This window comes from Salarias fasciatus, chromosome 5, assembly GCF_902148845.1.
Source record: "Salarias fasciatus chromosome 5, fSalaFa1.1, whole genome shotgun sequence".
In the NCBI taxonomy this organism is placed as follows: domain Eukaryota; kingdom Metazoa; phylum Chordata; class Actinopteri; order Blenniiformes; family Blenniidae; genus Salarias; species Salarias fasciatus.
In genome coordinates this window covers 4,900,994-4,915,296 of record NC_043749.1, presented here as the reverse complement: position 1 = coordinate 4,915,296, position 14,303 = coordinate 4,900,994, and the positions used below count along the sequence as shown (strand labels likewise).

Below are 14,303 nucleotides of genomic sequence, written 5' to 3'. Positions count from 1 at the left end.
AGAATAAAAAATTGAAAATAAGATTAAATAAGTTAAGGGAGAGAATTCTACCTTTGGCCACCTCTTGTGTTTCTTTTCACGTGTGACCAGCGTCGGCAGCGACTCCCCCTCCACTCCCTCTGTCCGTTTGCCAACACTGGCGTCACTGACACACTTTTACACCAGACTTCCCCCGAAGAGGCACATGGCGTATAATTAGCAGCAATAGTGGAGTGGATGTCAGTGGATTGCATAAATCCTTTCCCTGGTTGCCAAAGCAAGGGGATAGCTCTAATTAAAAAAGAATAACCCTCAGATCCATTGTCAAGTACAAAAAAAAAAAGAAAGAGAGGGGGAGAGAAAACAGGAGCCTGTGAGGGCAGGAAATCTTTAACGTCTAATCACTTTCCCAGGCTCCACTTGTCAAGGATTTTCATTATTTAGCTGCTTCTGATAGAGAACATGGAAAATAAAAAGGCTTGGTTATGGGCTCGTAGAGCACTCACCTGTTGGAGAGCTGCCATGAGGAGCCGAGGGGACAATAGGATTTGATTTCAATAAAAAAAAGGAAATAAAGAGTCAAGATGGAGAGTGAAAGCAGCCGAGAATTAATTCCACATACCTGTCCTGATGTGAAGGGTTTTCCACATTGCTTTGCAGAAATGGAAAGAGCGATCAATAGAACGTGGAAGTGTTTTCTAATGGCTTCTGAAAGAGAAACATCAGGAGAGACGAGGGGACTCGGGGATATGGAAAAGTTCTGAGGAGCATCCGGGACGGCTGCGGCCCGCCGCCCTGAACCGGCAGGTGTAAATCCTCCGCCCCGCTCACGCCGCATTGAGCTCTCCCTCTGGAATCCTGCGCTCGGCGCCCCGTGGGGCTCAGGGCTCAGGCCTCGGCCGCGGAGGGAGAAATTTCTCCACGCAACGTTCGCCGCGATAGAAAGTTCAGCTGAGATCAAGGTCTTTAAACACACTATGTGGTGAACGATTTCCAATTGCAGAGGAGGGGGGGGGGCAGAAATCCTTGCAAAGCCTCACACAGCATTAACTCGCTCTGTGGAGAGAAGAGGAGGAACGAGGTCAGGTGTGGCTGCAGACGCACTCCGGCTTCATCCGTCCTCGTTTTGATGATTCTTGAGCTTTTTAAAATGTGAGCCGTCCACACTCTGTGTCTGCGGCCGGCTGTGCATAGAAACCGTCCATCCTGGTGGAATATCGATCCGTTCATGCCCAGTTGGCTCACTTATGGATTTATTAGTCGGCGGGGAGCCGGGCCGTGCGTTTGACCCTCCTGAGCACAGGTGCAGATCGCGACAGTTAGCCTCTGCCTCTCCGGGCTCGTCCGCTTCCTCCACAGTAACGCTGTGATGGATTGGTAGCGATGGCTCCGTTCCGCCGGGATTTTAACTGTTGACTGAAGGAACAGATTGGAAAGCAGGCTGCTTATGCTTCCCGCCACCCCGCCGCCTCTTAGTGGCTTTGGCGGCCTTGGCAGCGGCGGCGCGAACGGAAATCTCCTCCGGAGTTTGCTGTTTGTCCGCGCATACGACACAGCTGCGACCGAGCAAACACATGCACATACCTGCAGCCGCGATCCCAGACTTCCAGGAGCTCATGTGTATGCTGGAGAGAGGCCACACACACACACACACACACACACACACACACACCGCCCCCCCACCATCCACTGCTACATGAACCATGAGCTGTCAGCCGCTGCGGTGCAATGCCTCTCTTATAGCACGGCGCCTCACACACACTCCACGCCGCCTCTCGGGGGGCAGGAGTGGACTGTGAACCCACCGCGCTCAATAATGGATGGACTGCTCCAGCATGTATTAGCGCCTCTATCCGCTGGCATGAGGGACGAGGGGAAACGGGCGGCGCCGCGTGTCACGCGCCGCCTCAGAAGAAAGGCGAGCGCAGAATCCTTCAGTGCGTCCGGCGTGTGAGAACGCCACCGAGAACGGTGGAGGAAGCAAAGCAGAGGTTTTCTATTTCCGACATCAGAAGGCAGTTTTAACCACGTCGTTTCTAATTATGGGATCAGTGAATGAAGGGCCGTGGTTTTTTTTTTTTTTTCTCTCTCTCACAACCTGTCTGGTGTTTGATTTCAGCTCTATATTTATGCTTCTTACCCCAAATAGATCCTTTGTTATCTTTTGATGGATCGCTTCTTTGTTTGTTCCGACTGCTGCATCCGCTGCAAAGCTGAGTTGCGTGCGTGTTCACACAGGCCGGCGAGCGGTTTGATTCCTGGTGAGCAGTGGGCGTGTCCCGTACAGCAGGGCTGTCGAACACGTTTCGGTTCAGGGGCCGCGTACAGCCCAGTTTCATCTTAAAGCGGGCCTGGCCTGTAAAATAGTGAGATAATAATCTTTGAATTTAAAGTTTAATGCTTTTCTCTGTTGTGACGATGATGAAAATGTGCATATTTTCTCAAAAACCAAACAATTACGACAGAAAATTACTATAAGCTTAATATAAAATTTTCTTTTTGAAAACTTTCTGGCGCAAATTAAAGTGAAATGTCCTGAAAACGTCTCCTGTAGCAGTGAGGTGGCCGTCTGCCACGGCAGCATCACTGATAGCTCAGCTCAGGTCTCAGTGTCGCATTATGTCCACTACTTTGAACAAGTTTATTTAAAAAAGAAGAAAAAAAAAAACATGTTTACTTTGAAATTTTTCCCTTTTGTCTGGTGTGGGCCAAATTTAAGCCTCTTGCAGGCCGGTTTTTCTCCCACGAGCCTTATGTTTGACACCCCCTGCCTTATCGACACTCCGACTTTGGGAATTACTGAACGGGAATACCTGCCGGCTGCGTGAATGTTAATGCGTCTGTGTTTGCTGACTCTGCAGTTCCAGACTTCCAGGAGCAGGACATCTTCCTGTGGAGGAAGGACACGGGCTTCGGCTTCAGGATCCTCGGAGGCAACGAGCCCGGCGAGCCCGTGAGTCCTAACCGTCATCCCGTCTCTCTGCAAGTTTCACGTCTTTCCCTCCATGTTTGTGTGAAATGTGCAAACCGCACCAGTCGGTAGCTCGCATGATAAAAAAGGAGGCCGTCTTCTCAGCTCTGGTCGGAGCGCGGTTTGTAGTTTTCTTCTGCTTTTTACTGTTTTTCTGTTTGTCTTCTGAACTTGTGTGTGTTGGACTGAGATGAACCGGTATCACTGATTTCTTCAACCCGGCCTCTCTTTGATCTGGCCACTGTAGCATCAGTCTGTTCGAAAAAAAGAACATCTCTCACATACACACTTTCTATTTTTTAAAGAGTCCGAGTTGTTTGTTCTCGCTGGCTGGCCCCCACTGCGTGTGGTTTACTTCTTTCTTGAAGAAAAAAAAAAAGAAATAATGATATACTTCAGAGCCTGGTTTGGGGAACTACTGGTTCGCCCTGGAGAAGCGAGTAAAGATCCGACTCAAAGGCTTTGCTCGCTGCAAACACGATGCGCATGCCGCATTCATGAGTGCTGCGTTTTTCTCCACAAAAATCCATCTTCTCTTCCGATTTGTGCAACTTAGGGAGGAACTGGGTCCAGATTCTGGTTGGGGAACGGCAGAGCACAGCGTGGACGAGCCACAAGTCTGTCTCTGGACTCAGACAGTTCATAATGCAGATTCAACTGATCTATCTCAGCCTCTCAGTCAAAGTCCAGTCTGGTGTTATGAAATCCATCCATTTCTTTGAGTATAAAACAAATTTGGGTCCTAAATTTGGTACTAAATGAATATTTAAATTCAAAATATTATCAGAGAAATAATATAAATGAAATTGAAGAAAAGCTCCTTTGTTTTTATGAGTTTAGAAATCAGTCGATCACCCGCCCATCTCTGTGTTTCAGATCTACATCGGCCACATAGTGAAGTACGGCGCCGCGGACGAGGACGGCCGCCTGCGGTCCGGGGATGAGCTGATCTGCGTGGACGGCACGGCCGTGGTGGGCAAGTCGCACCAGCTGGTGGTGCAGCTGATGCAGCAGGCGGCCAAGCAGGGCCACGTCAACCTCACCGTCCGCCGCAAAACCAGCTACGCCGGTGAGAACCCCAGAGCCCGAGACGTCGGAGGCCCGCCGAGTCGTCCAAAAAGAAGCTTTGATTTATTTCTGCCGAGCTGCCTGGTCAGAAACCCGCCTGGGGATCGAGACTTATGGCAAATTCGTTCAGTACAAGAGGCAACAGTGGGAAAAGCTGCGCGCTGAATGACTCGGAGGCTGTACTCGTAACGATCCCTGTTCTGGTTGAGTTGGTTAAAGAAAAGGTGATTTAATGCCGCCGCTCCCAGAACTGTGAGCACAGCAAACAAGTCACAGAAGAGCTGTGGCAGCAGAGCGGCTCCTGATGATCAGTTCACCGTGCAGTCAAATTGACGAGCGTTGTTTTAATGAAGAAGCCAATTTTTCTCTCAGACACGGCGATCAGCACGTCTGTCGTCTTGTTTCATGTTAAAAATTGTCTTTTCTGTTTCTGCGGTCTGATGTTAGATAAAGTTTAATGTGAACCAGCAGCAGCAGGCTGTTCAACATTGGCGCTGGATCAAAAAATGATTCCTAGTATGAGTCATAGAATATACTTTTAAATTATGGAAAATGTTCTAGTTATTGGTCCTTCACTTTTTTGAAAAATTAATTTTGCACTGCTCTTCGGTGAACTTTTTTCCAGGAGCAAAATGTTGAATTTCTTTTAAATGCGGAATTTGTCTGTCCACATGTGTGTCTGGCTGTATTTCCATTACATTGTTATGATTTCCATCCACCCATCTGTCTTCTCCGGGGGGGGGATCATGGGGGACGTCAGATCACACCAGTCCTCAAATCACACCAACAGACAGTTTATACCCATTTTAAACAATGTTTTCAAGTGAACAAAGGAAACTTTCGTTGCGTTTTGGATGTCTGTTTGCACGGCAATGCTCAGAACCAACGAAAATATCATTTTCAAATCGCAAAACTTTTCTGAAACACACAACCAGTGTGTTTTCGTTTGAAACATAAATGGGGCCGTAGAATCACCAAATGCTGAAATGTACCGAACTGTCAGAGGAAACGGGAATACCGGGAGAAAACCAGCACACAGGGAAAACATGCAATCTACTCGGATCATTGCAAGTCTAACAGAAATACGGGGAAATGAAACACTAAATGTAGCAGACTTATCTGGTATTAAAGCCACCTAACAACCATGAAGACGACATTCGATCCAAAACTAGCAGTTTGTCGAAGCGTCTGCAGAGACGGTGGCGTCGCCGTGTTCCAGGCTTTGTGACGCTCGGCTCGCGGTGGGGGATAATCACAGGTCTGTCAGACGCCTTGTTGACTCCATGCAGGGATTCCTCTCTGCTACTAAATATGGAAGCGGCCGGTCACCACCACAAGCCGACTCCCATCTCCCCCGCCGCCACCGCCCCCCCCCAGCACTCCGCTCCTCAGCAGGCGATAAAGAAAGGCCCATAAATATGATGAAGAGGGTGGTGGAGCGCCGGCCCAGTGGCAGCAGCAGCGCCGCTCCTCGCCGCTCCTCCGTCTCCGTCAGAATGCGAGGCGCCCCCTCCCCCCCCGCCCCCCTCCCGAGCGGCCGCTACAGGAAATGAAATGTCCAGATACACCGGGCGGGCCCACGTCTTCACTTCATCTTTTGTTCGGAAGCAGATCAGACGAGAAATCGCCGGAGAAGCGTCTCCTCCCGAGCCGCCTCGCACCGCTCCTCTCTGCATTTTATCATAGCGGGACAAACAAGCTGCCTTTGTTTGTTTTGCGTTTTTTGATTTTCAGATTCCACAGATGATGTTGCGCTGCGCTGTCGCATCCCGACAGTCAGACTCTGAAGCTGTTTTCTTCCTCTGCTCCTTCCGCACGCGTCGTTGTCTCCTGATCGTCTTGTGTGGCGGCGCTCGGCCCGATTCTCCTCCGCCTGTCTTCGTCCTCTGCTGTTGTCTCGTGCGTCCGCTCCCTCTCACCTTCCCGTCTCCTCCTCCTCCTCCCCCCTCCAGTGAAGGCGGAGGGCGACGTGCCCCCGTCGCCGGCGTCCTCGCACCACAGCAGCACCCAGGCGCCCAGCCTGACGGAGGACATCGGGAAGCGGACCCCGCAGGGCAGCCAGAACTCCCTCAACACCGTCAGCTCGGGCAGCGGCTCCACCTCCGGCATCGGCAGCGGGGGAGGGGGCGGCGGGGCGGGCGGCAGCGGCAACGCCGTGGTGGCCGCGGCCGCCACCACCACGTCCTCCCAGCCCCCCAGCGCCGTCCCCGCCGTGTCCTCCTCCTCCTCCTCCTCCGCGCTGCAGCCCTACGACGTGGAGATCCGCCGCGGCGAGAACGAGGGCTTCGGCTTCGTCATCGTGTCGTCCGTGTCGCGGCCCGAAGCCGGAACCACCTTCGGTAAGACGCGCTCCTGTTTTCCAGTCATACATGAAACATTACCCCGAACTGTTCCACTCAGCAAAACCTCACACACACACACACACCACACACACTGGAGCTTTTCCCCTCTCTTCACTGGGACCTTTTATCTTCCTGTCTCCTTTAACGGGATTCCTCTGTTTTCGCCCATGAGGACCCCTGAATGCTAAATGGCCCCACTGCCAGAACCAGATTCTGGCTATTTACCGTCCCTCCAGATCAATATCAACACTCTTCAAAGAAGTGGTTCTTCTTTCTCATTTTCATCTGCGCCTGTCAAACACTGAAACCCTTTCTCTGCGCCCGCAGCTGCCTCTACACTCTGCACAAAGCTTTCATAATTGATCACAAGTGAAGTGGGTCTTACGTAAGGCGCTTGTATTATTCAGCTGAACTTAAACGGCTTCTGTGGAGCGGGCCGCCGCTGAAAGCCTAATGACACGTTAATGAGAGCGGGACGTATAGGGGGAAGTGATCAGTGTGACTGTTTATTTATTAGAAAAGAGCCGCTCAAAATCACCCTGTCCGCTTTCTTTTTAATCATCTGGCTGCGGAGTTCCCAGCGTATAGCATACAGTTCCCTGATGTTTGGGTCAAGATCGCACCGAATCTCATCTAAAGAAAATCAAAATCTTAAAGCAGATCTGGCAAACCGCTTCTTGGGGGTTTTTTTTGTCTTTGATATCACTTATTCTCAAAATGTATCCGACCTTTCCAAAGCCGATGGAGTCTTTTGAGTGCAGCGTACTCCTCGCCCCGCCGCTTCGCCTCCCGCCCCAACCTCTGTGACAGTCGTCTGTTCTCCGAGCGCTGGTGTCAGTGTGGGTGGAGCGAAAAAGCAGCAGAAAGGGCTCGGGCTTTTTTACAGGTTCGCCTCACAGACTGGCAGCGCTTCTCCCCTCTTTCACACGTGAGCAGACGCCACGGGCCGCGAGATGAGCTTCATTCCTTGTGACTCGACACATGCAGTCCAAATGGATACGAGAGAGGAAGATCTTCTTCTTTCACTCAGCGTTCAATATTTCACAGCCCAAAACGGCTCGATTCACGAGGCCGGGGAGATTGAGTTTGTTGGGGGAATCAAAGAGCGAAGTCGGCGGGACGGATAAATGAATAATAATGAAAAGTGAGGCGGATACGGAGAGAGAGCGGGGAAGTGATTGCCTGCATCAGCGTGCAGTGACTCACGTCAGCCAGAGAGAGACCTCGGGGTAGCTGGATGAGACGTCGGCTCTGATGTATGTTTGCGTCTCTAACTTCCTGCAGGTGCAGGTGTTTGCCACGCAGAACTATTACGGCATTAGCGCTTCGCTGCGGAGAAAACACAACTGCAAATGAAATAATGATGCCTGCTTTGGAATCTGGATGTTGGGGCGGCTTAAAGCTTCACGGCGGAGTAAACAAACACGTCGGATCTGGTTCATGTTCAGTCTCAACAGGAAAAAAATACATTCCAGGCGGTGCTCTGCAAGTCACTGAAAATTAGTACCGAGTTTCAGAAAGTTTTAGAAAGTAGTGGAGTTTCAGACGAGTTCACTTCTTTAAATGACATAACTAAACTTTGGGTGGCCAGTTCAGTTTTTTCCATCTATCACATCGCATTAGTTCGTTCAGGATGAATGAAAAGCTCCTCTGGTAAAGCAGGAGGTTAGTGCAACGGTAACCATTAGCTTCAGCTGATGTTCAGCATCTCCACACCTTCCAGTCTCACCAGTGTTCACTAGAAACCCAGTTTTCATGACAAGCACTCCTTTGCCAAGCACATGTAAACCCACCCTTCCTTGCCACTGCTTGCACTTGATCCTGCTGCGTTTTGATCTCCTCTGGCTTGGCTGGCTGTTGGCTGTCGGTGAATTAACCCTCAACCCTTCTGATCCTATTTCTCTGCTCCTTCTCTTTTCCCTGATGTCCCTCTCCCCAAACACAAATCCCCTCCCAAAACACACCACACACTCGATTCACGCACCCCGACACATCAATGGTGACCGTAGCTGGAAATGCATGTGTGGCCATGCCCCACAAAATAGGGCGCATCATCGAGGGCAGCCCGGCGGACCGCTGCGGCAAGCTGAAGGTGGGCGACCGCATCCTGGCCGTCAACGGCTGCTCCATCACCAACAAGTCCCACTCGGACATCGTCAACCTCATCAAGGAGGCGGGGAACACGGTCACGCTACGGATCATTCCTGGAGACGGTGAGTCTGACTCTTTTTTTGTTTGCTTTAAAATCTTCATTTATCTGATAGTCCTGCGCTTTCCAGGAAGCTCCATCTCTTAACCAGCATAGCGACTCAGTCAGTGATCTAACCCAGGTGGCGGCGACGACATCTGATGGATGTCAAACAGTACAAGCATTAGCTATTGTGAGCATTATTACTTAGTCATTAGATTTGGGGAGCGGGCCCCGTCGCTCCTCTGCAGAGTGGCTGTTAAGTATGCCTCTAAGTGTTATATAAAGCTTGAAGTTGCTTCCAAAGTGAAGGGAACACCCCTGCAGTGCTGACAGAAGTGCCTCTTTGGGGATATTTGGGGAATCTTCTCAGCCTTTGCTTTCCTCCCTTTTTTGGCGTGCCTGCACTTTTAAATCCACCAGTGTCCTTTAGATGTGTGTGTGTGTGTGTGTGTGCATGTGTGTGAGAGACACGACGCTTCCTCTGTGTCTCTGGGTGTGTCTCTTCAGTCAAAGTGGTTTTAAGGGGAGGTTTGTGCCCGTTGTGTGGTGTGTTTTGCAGTTGAGAGCTCTCGCTACTTTGTGCTGACAGATCACCCTGGCATGCTTCACGAATACTGTTCAATTAAGTGTGTGTGTGTGTGTGTGTGTGTGTGTGTGTGTGTGTGTGTGTGTGTGAGGGAGGCGATACTCGCTGTCAACCTGCACACTGGTAGAAATTGGAGCTATTTGTCCGCCGCTCGTTGCTTTCCGTCTCACTTCCTCTGGACGAGGAAGTTGGTTTTTCTATTTTTTTTCTCCCTCCAGAGCAGTTGATGAGAACAGTGAGCCAGAACGGCTCGACCAGGAAGACATGCAGAGCGGGAGGAGAGGAACGGCTGGATGTGCTCTATCAGAAAAGTTCTGCTCGTGTCAAACAAACAAGACGCCCGTCTTGACACGGCGACGGAGGGGGTGTCAGGCAGAGAGACGGCGGCTTGTGTCTCCAAGCCGCCGCCTGTTTACAAATGGCTGAGCGTGTCTATTTCTGCGCCGATCAGTCCTTTCGAAAGTTTCTGATGTGAATAAATGCAAGGTGAAATCAGGTTCAGCTCCCTTTGAGCTCACCTCTCCTCCCCCGAGCGAGAGCGCAGATGGAGTTTTGTAGTGACTGATGCTCAATACTTCTGCGGTGACAAGGAAAACTGGAGCGGGAGTCTTCCTGCTGCCGCCGCACACTAATGCATGCACAAGCTGCTAATGCTTTCATCAAAGCTTCTGTCTCTGCAGCGCAGACGGAGGCGCAGACCAAACACACCTCACTGTCTCTTATAGAGTGACAGAGGGGAGATAGACTCGCCTGAGGAGATAGGATTCTTTTTTTTTTTTTTTTAGCACATATTGTATATTAGATATTGTATAGAACCGACCCGCTTCTCTTATCTCCTCTCCGTTTCTTCCCGCCCGTCTTGCTCTTTTCTCTCGCTTGAATTTCTCGTTTCGATCATACCTGCTCCTCGCTAATCCCTTTTCTGGGCTGGGAGGGCGATACTGGGAGGACTCAACACAAATCATAGAGAAAGCTCAGTGGCTTTTCTTGGGGGCTTTTAACCCTATCCTAGGAAATTGAGCCGTATACAAGAACAAGACATGACGGTGGTTTCCGAGACTTCACTGAAGCATGACCGTGTCAACACTGACGTACCAGAAGCTATTATGCATTATTATGTAGCTCCTCGTCGTCCTGAAGAGCGAGCCGAAACCCCACTCCGTCCGCTCTGCTGGCTGTTTTCACTCCTCCTGGGCCAACAGGCGGTGGAAGAGTTAAAGCAGCGAGGTTCAGAGAGGAGGAGGAGGAGGAGGGGATGAAGAGGCCAGAGGGGAGCTGTCCGTGAGAGGAATAGAGAGCTGCGGACTTAGAAGGGAGGAATGCGATCAAATGTGGGATACCTGTAGCGAGGCGGCGGAGAGCGGAGGTTGTTAAGGAGAAGAAAGGTTTCTTTATGCAGCGGGAGAGCTGCTCTAATGATCATCTGCTTCTCTCATCTGGTGCGCTCCATTGATAAAACCAGCTGATTGGCGGGAAACATGAAAGACGGGAGCGCTTGTGTCTCTGCGGGTGTTAGCGTCAGTCCCAGAAGGAGACGAGGGGGAGAACTGACGACTCGTGTGACAAAATGATTGATGGTACCGACGTGTGTGTCCGGGATCGGGGTCCGGCCCCGTAGGTTAGCCGACAGCTGCTGAATGGACACAAACAAAGCTTTAATTCTATTAGACCAGCTTCCAAGACCACACGAGCCTCTGTGAGCACGAGGCTGTCGAGAAAACCCGTCTCACGTCCAGCCTTTCCCTCCTCAGAGTCGTCGAACGCGTCCCTGCTGACGAACGCAGAGAAGATCGCCACCATAACCACCACTCACACACCTCAGCAGCAGGCGGCGCCCGAGGCCAGGTGAGGAGTGAGATAAAACGTCTATAGAGTAAAACTTTCCCTAAACAATGTCAGTTAGTGTTGGTGTTTGCATCCATCCCTGGACTTGTTTGATCTTAAATCTGTTTCCATATTCCTGCTTCATCTGGGTTTAGTTTACCTGTCGCCCCTCTGGAGTAAAACGTTTAACCCCGAGTGGAATTACTGTTTCAACACCTCATCAGAAGAGTAAATCTGACCGGACTCGGGATCATCTCAGCTCACGTTACCTGTTAGTGGGCGAACAAGCTAGTGCTTGATGAAAAGCACTCTCTTTTGTCCAAGAAAGTCAAATTTAAGAAAAAAAAATAAATAAAAAATTGCATCAAGGTCGCTCAAATCTCAATTCAAAATTTGGGCTTTCAACAAATCTCCTCTCATCTTTGACATGATTTCAGTTTGTGATGGTCCGTCACCTCTGACCTCTGGTCCGGATTTAAATGCATGCCTCTGTACAAATAGTGAGAGCAGCCGTGTCCCGGAAGAGAGAGAAATGTCATTCAAAAAGTTGTTAAGAATTTTTTAAAGCCAACTCTTTTTTATGGATCTGACTTCTTACAGCCAGAGTGTGACAAAATGTTATAAATGTGCAAAAAAATTGAACAAAATCACATTGAATTTCTCAATTTAGAGTGGAAAAAAATCCTTAAGTAAGATTAAAGTCTCTCTCGAAGAAGCTTTTAAATCTTGTCTTATCCTAATGAGAAAAGTTCTGCGTTCTGATTAACTGAAGGTTAGTTTGGCTTTTCTTCATTTAGTCCTCGTATTATTGCATCCTTGACCTTTTGTATTGGAAAATAAAGACGAATGTATTAATTTTGTATATGTATATGCTTTTCTTCAGTTCTTGATATATATTTAATCTGTTTTTATGACCATCCTGATTCAGAAAGGAAAGATTCCGCTCTGATTTCCTCTCTTGACTGCCTCCCTTCTGTTTGCAGGATCAACACCAAACCAAAACAGGAGTCTTTTGAGTTCAAGCCCCCGCAGGGCCCCCCTCCGCAGCCCCCCACACAGACGCTGTCGGCTCAGGTGAGGAGCCCGCTCATCCCCCCCGCCTTCCCCAAGGGCAAACCAAGTGCACTTTTATTTATTTATCTCTTCACTCCTACCTGCCGGCATTATCTCCGTCTGCGCATTAAGAAGAGGCTGTTTGCTTTCAAAGTAGCCCCTCAGTCCGGCGTGTTGCGCGCCGCATTAATCTGCCGGTGTGGAGATGGCTCCGGCCGATAGCATTGATCCTTCAGCGGAGGAGATTAGGAGAGGAGAGGAGCTGCCGAGGCTGTCTGCCTGTCCTTGTGCTGCCCACAACAGCCCCGCGCTCTCAGCATCAATAATTCAGCATCCTTACACCTGAGCATATGCATGTGTACACACACACACACACACACACACACACACAGAGGCACAACTATTAAGTAGGCGTGACTTTCCTGAAGGTGGCGTTTGTCCCCCGCTCCTGAAACGGGACCCCGCTTCGGAGAAGTCGCGCACAGCCACGCCTGAAATCTGAATCGCAAAAGTGACCTTGATGCAAATGTGTCTCTCTTTGTCCCCTCTCTCTCTCACTCTCTCTCGCTCCACCAACTCGTGTGGTCCGTCTCCATCAGGATTCTGAGTTCTACTCGGTGGACCTGGAGCGAGACAACAAAGGATTTGGCTTCAGCCTTCGGGGAGGCAGAGAGTACAACATGGACCTGTACGTGCTGAGGCTAGCCGAGGACGGCGCGGCCGTGCGGAACGGGAAGATGAGGGTACGGACACCAAACAGCAACAGCTCGCACTCCCCATGAACCCAGAAGGCCGTTTCTGACGCCGCGTTTCCAGACAGTTACTGCTCTGCTGCCGAAGCTCTCAGCCTAATTGATAAATGTACTTCTTTTTTTAGTTGTGTGTGTGTCCTGCAGTTTCCGCTAACATGTAGTACACAGCTGAATCATGGGAGATATTGGATGTGAGTGCACCTACTGACGGCAGGTTTTTTTTCTCTTTTACCCAGTGGTGTGAATTCAGGCCCGCTTTGATTGAAATCACATGAATGACAGTTTATTAGTGGTGTAGTGAATATTAGAGCATCCTACCAACTCATTAACGGGCCGATGGAGGACGACGACACTGAGCAGAATTCATCATACACTCCAAACCTCAAGTTTTTTCTGATCCTGCTTGTTTTGTTGTACAGGAGAAGTGAACATGAGCTTCAGCTCCACTCGATATCCTGCAGGTTTCAGCGTGATAGCAAAGGGCAGTGATAAATCTCTGGACCGCTCCTTGAATATTGTACCGAAAAACGTATATATCTGACATTTCCCTATTTACTTTCCCGAGCTTACTGAGATATCTTCAAATAAAGGCTGCATATAGCTGTGCTGCAGGATTACCTCAGGAAATAAATAATTTTCCTCCATATATTCCCGCGCCTGCCTGCCTGCCTGCCTGGTGTCCGTGCTGGACGGCCCCCTCTGCAGGTTTGGCTCATTCGGCCCCGCTGGCTGGCGTCCCCATGGCGTCATGTTCTGTGGAGTCACGATCTGTCAGCGGCGCGCCGGGGGAGTCATCCCTGCAAATGTTAAACACAGTGAAGAGGAGTAGGCCCCCATTATTATGGAGGAGCAGTGTGAGAGACATTTCCATGCGTCTCCCAAATGTCAGCCTTTCAGAAGCATGACAAATTACCTTTTTGTTGTTATTGTACACAGTGCAGTGGGGGGGGGGGGATTTTCTCCCAGGGGATTATCCACTGTTCTTTTTAAAGTTATGTTTATTTAAATTAAGAATTAGGAGAAATCTGTGCACCTTGGTTAATCTGAACAGTCTGCGTGACGAGAGAAGCCCAGAGACGTCAACCTCCTGTCAGCAGTCAGGGGTTTAATAAAGGCTGCCATCAATACTTTTTGAAGGATTTTTTTTCCCGCTTCAATGAATTACCAAGTTGATTCTAAAATGTTAGTACAAAATTGGCTCAAATATATTATTACAGTATTATCGAGTTCTGTTATTGACTTGATTACATCCAAACGAGCAAAATTTCTAAAGTTATTGGCTTGATTGCATTTAAAATAGTCGAAATTGTAAGTTTATTGACTTTAATACATATATTAGGGCAAGAGTTTTGCAGTGTATTTGCCGAATTACATCGAAATTTACCACCGCTGTAAAGCCATTGGCGATACTGCAGTGGATACAGCCCAAATCATGAAGTTATTCGCTTTTTTTTACAGTTATGTCCAAAACATAAAAGCCTAAGCTCTACAGTTTTTGGCTTTATTGCATCAAAATGATCCAAAATTATAAAGTTAT

General features: G+C 49.4%; 1 protein-coding gene across 3 annotated transcripts in view; it reads left to right on the top strand.

The window, feature by feature from the left end:
* The window catches only part of magi1b (membrane associated guanylate kinase, WW and PDZ domain containing 1b), a 138,618-nt gene that overhangs the window by 118,006 nt on the left and 6,309 nt on the right, over positions 1-14,303 (top strand). For 2 of the 3 annotated variants that reach the window (XM_030092786.1, XM_030092785.1), the window contains 7 exons: positions 2,841-2,932; positions 3,827-4,019; positions 5,971-6,357; positions 8,370-8,573; positions 10,889-10,982; positions 11,945-12,035; positions 12,614-12,757. In XM_030092786.1, the coding sequence (XP_029948646.1) occupies positions 2,841-2,932; positions 3,827-4,019; positions 5,971-6,357; positions 8,370-8,573; positions 10,889-10,982; positions 11,945-12,035; positions 12,614-12,757 (1,205 nt within the window). The remainder of the gene's footprint in view (positions 1-2,840; positions 2,933-3,826; positions 4,020-5,970; positions 6,358-8,369; positions 8,574-10,888; positions 10,983-11,944; positions 12,036-12,613; positions 12,758-14,303) is intronic. The other variant, XM_030092787.1, reaches the window with a different exon arrangement.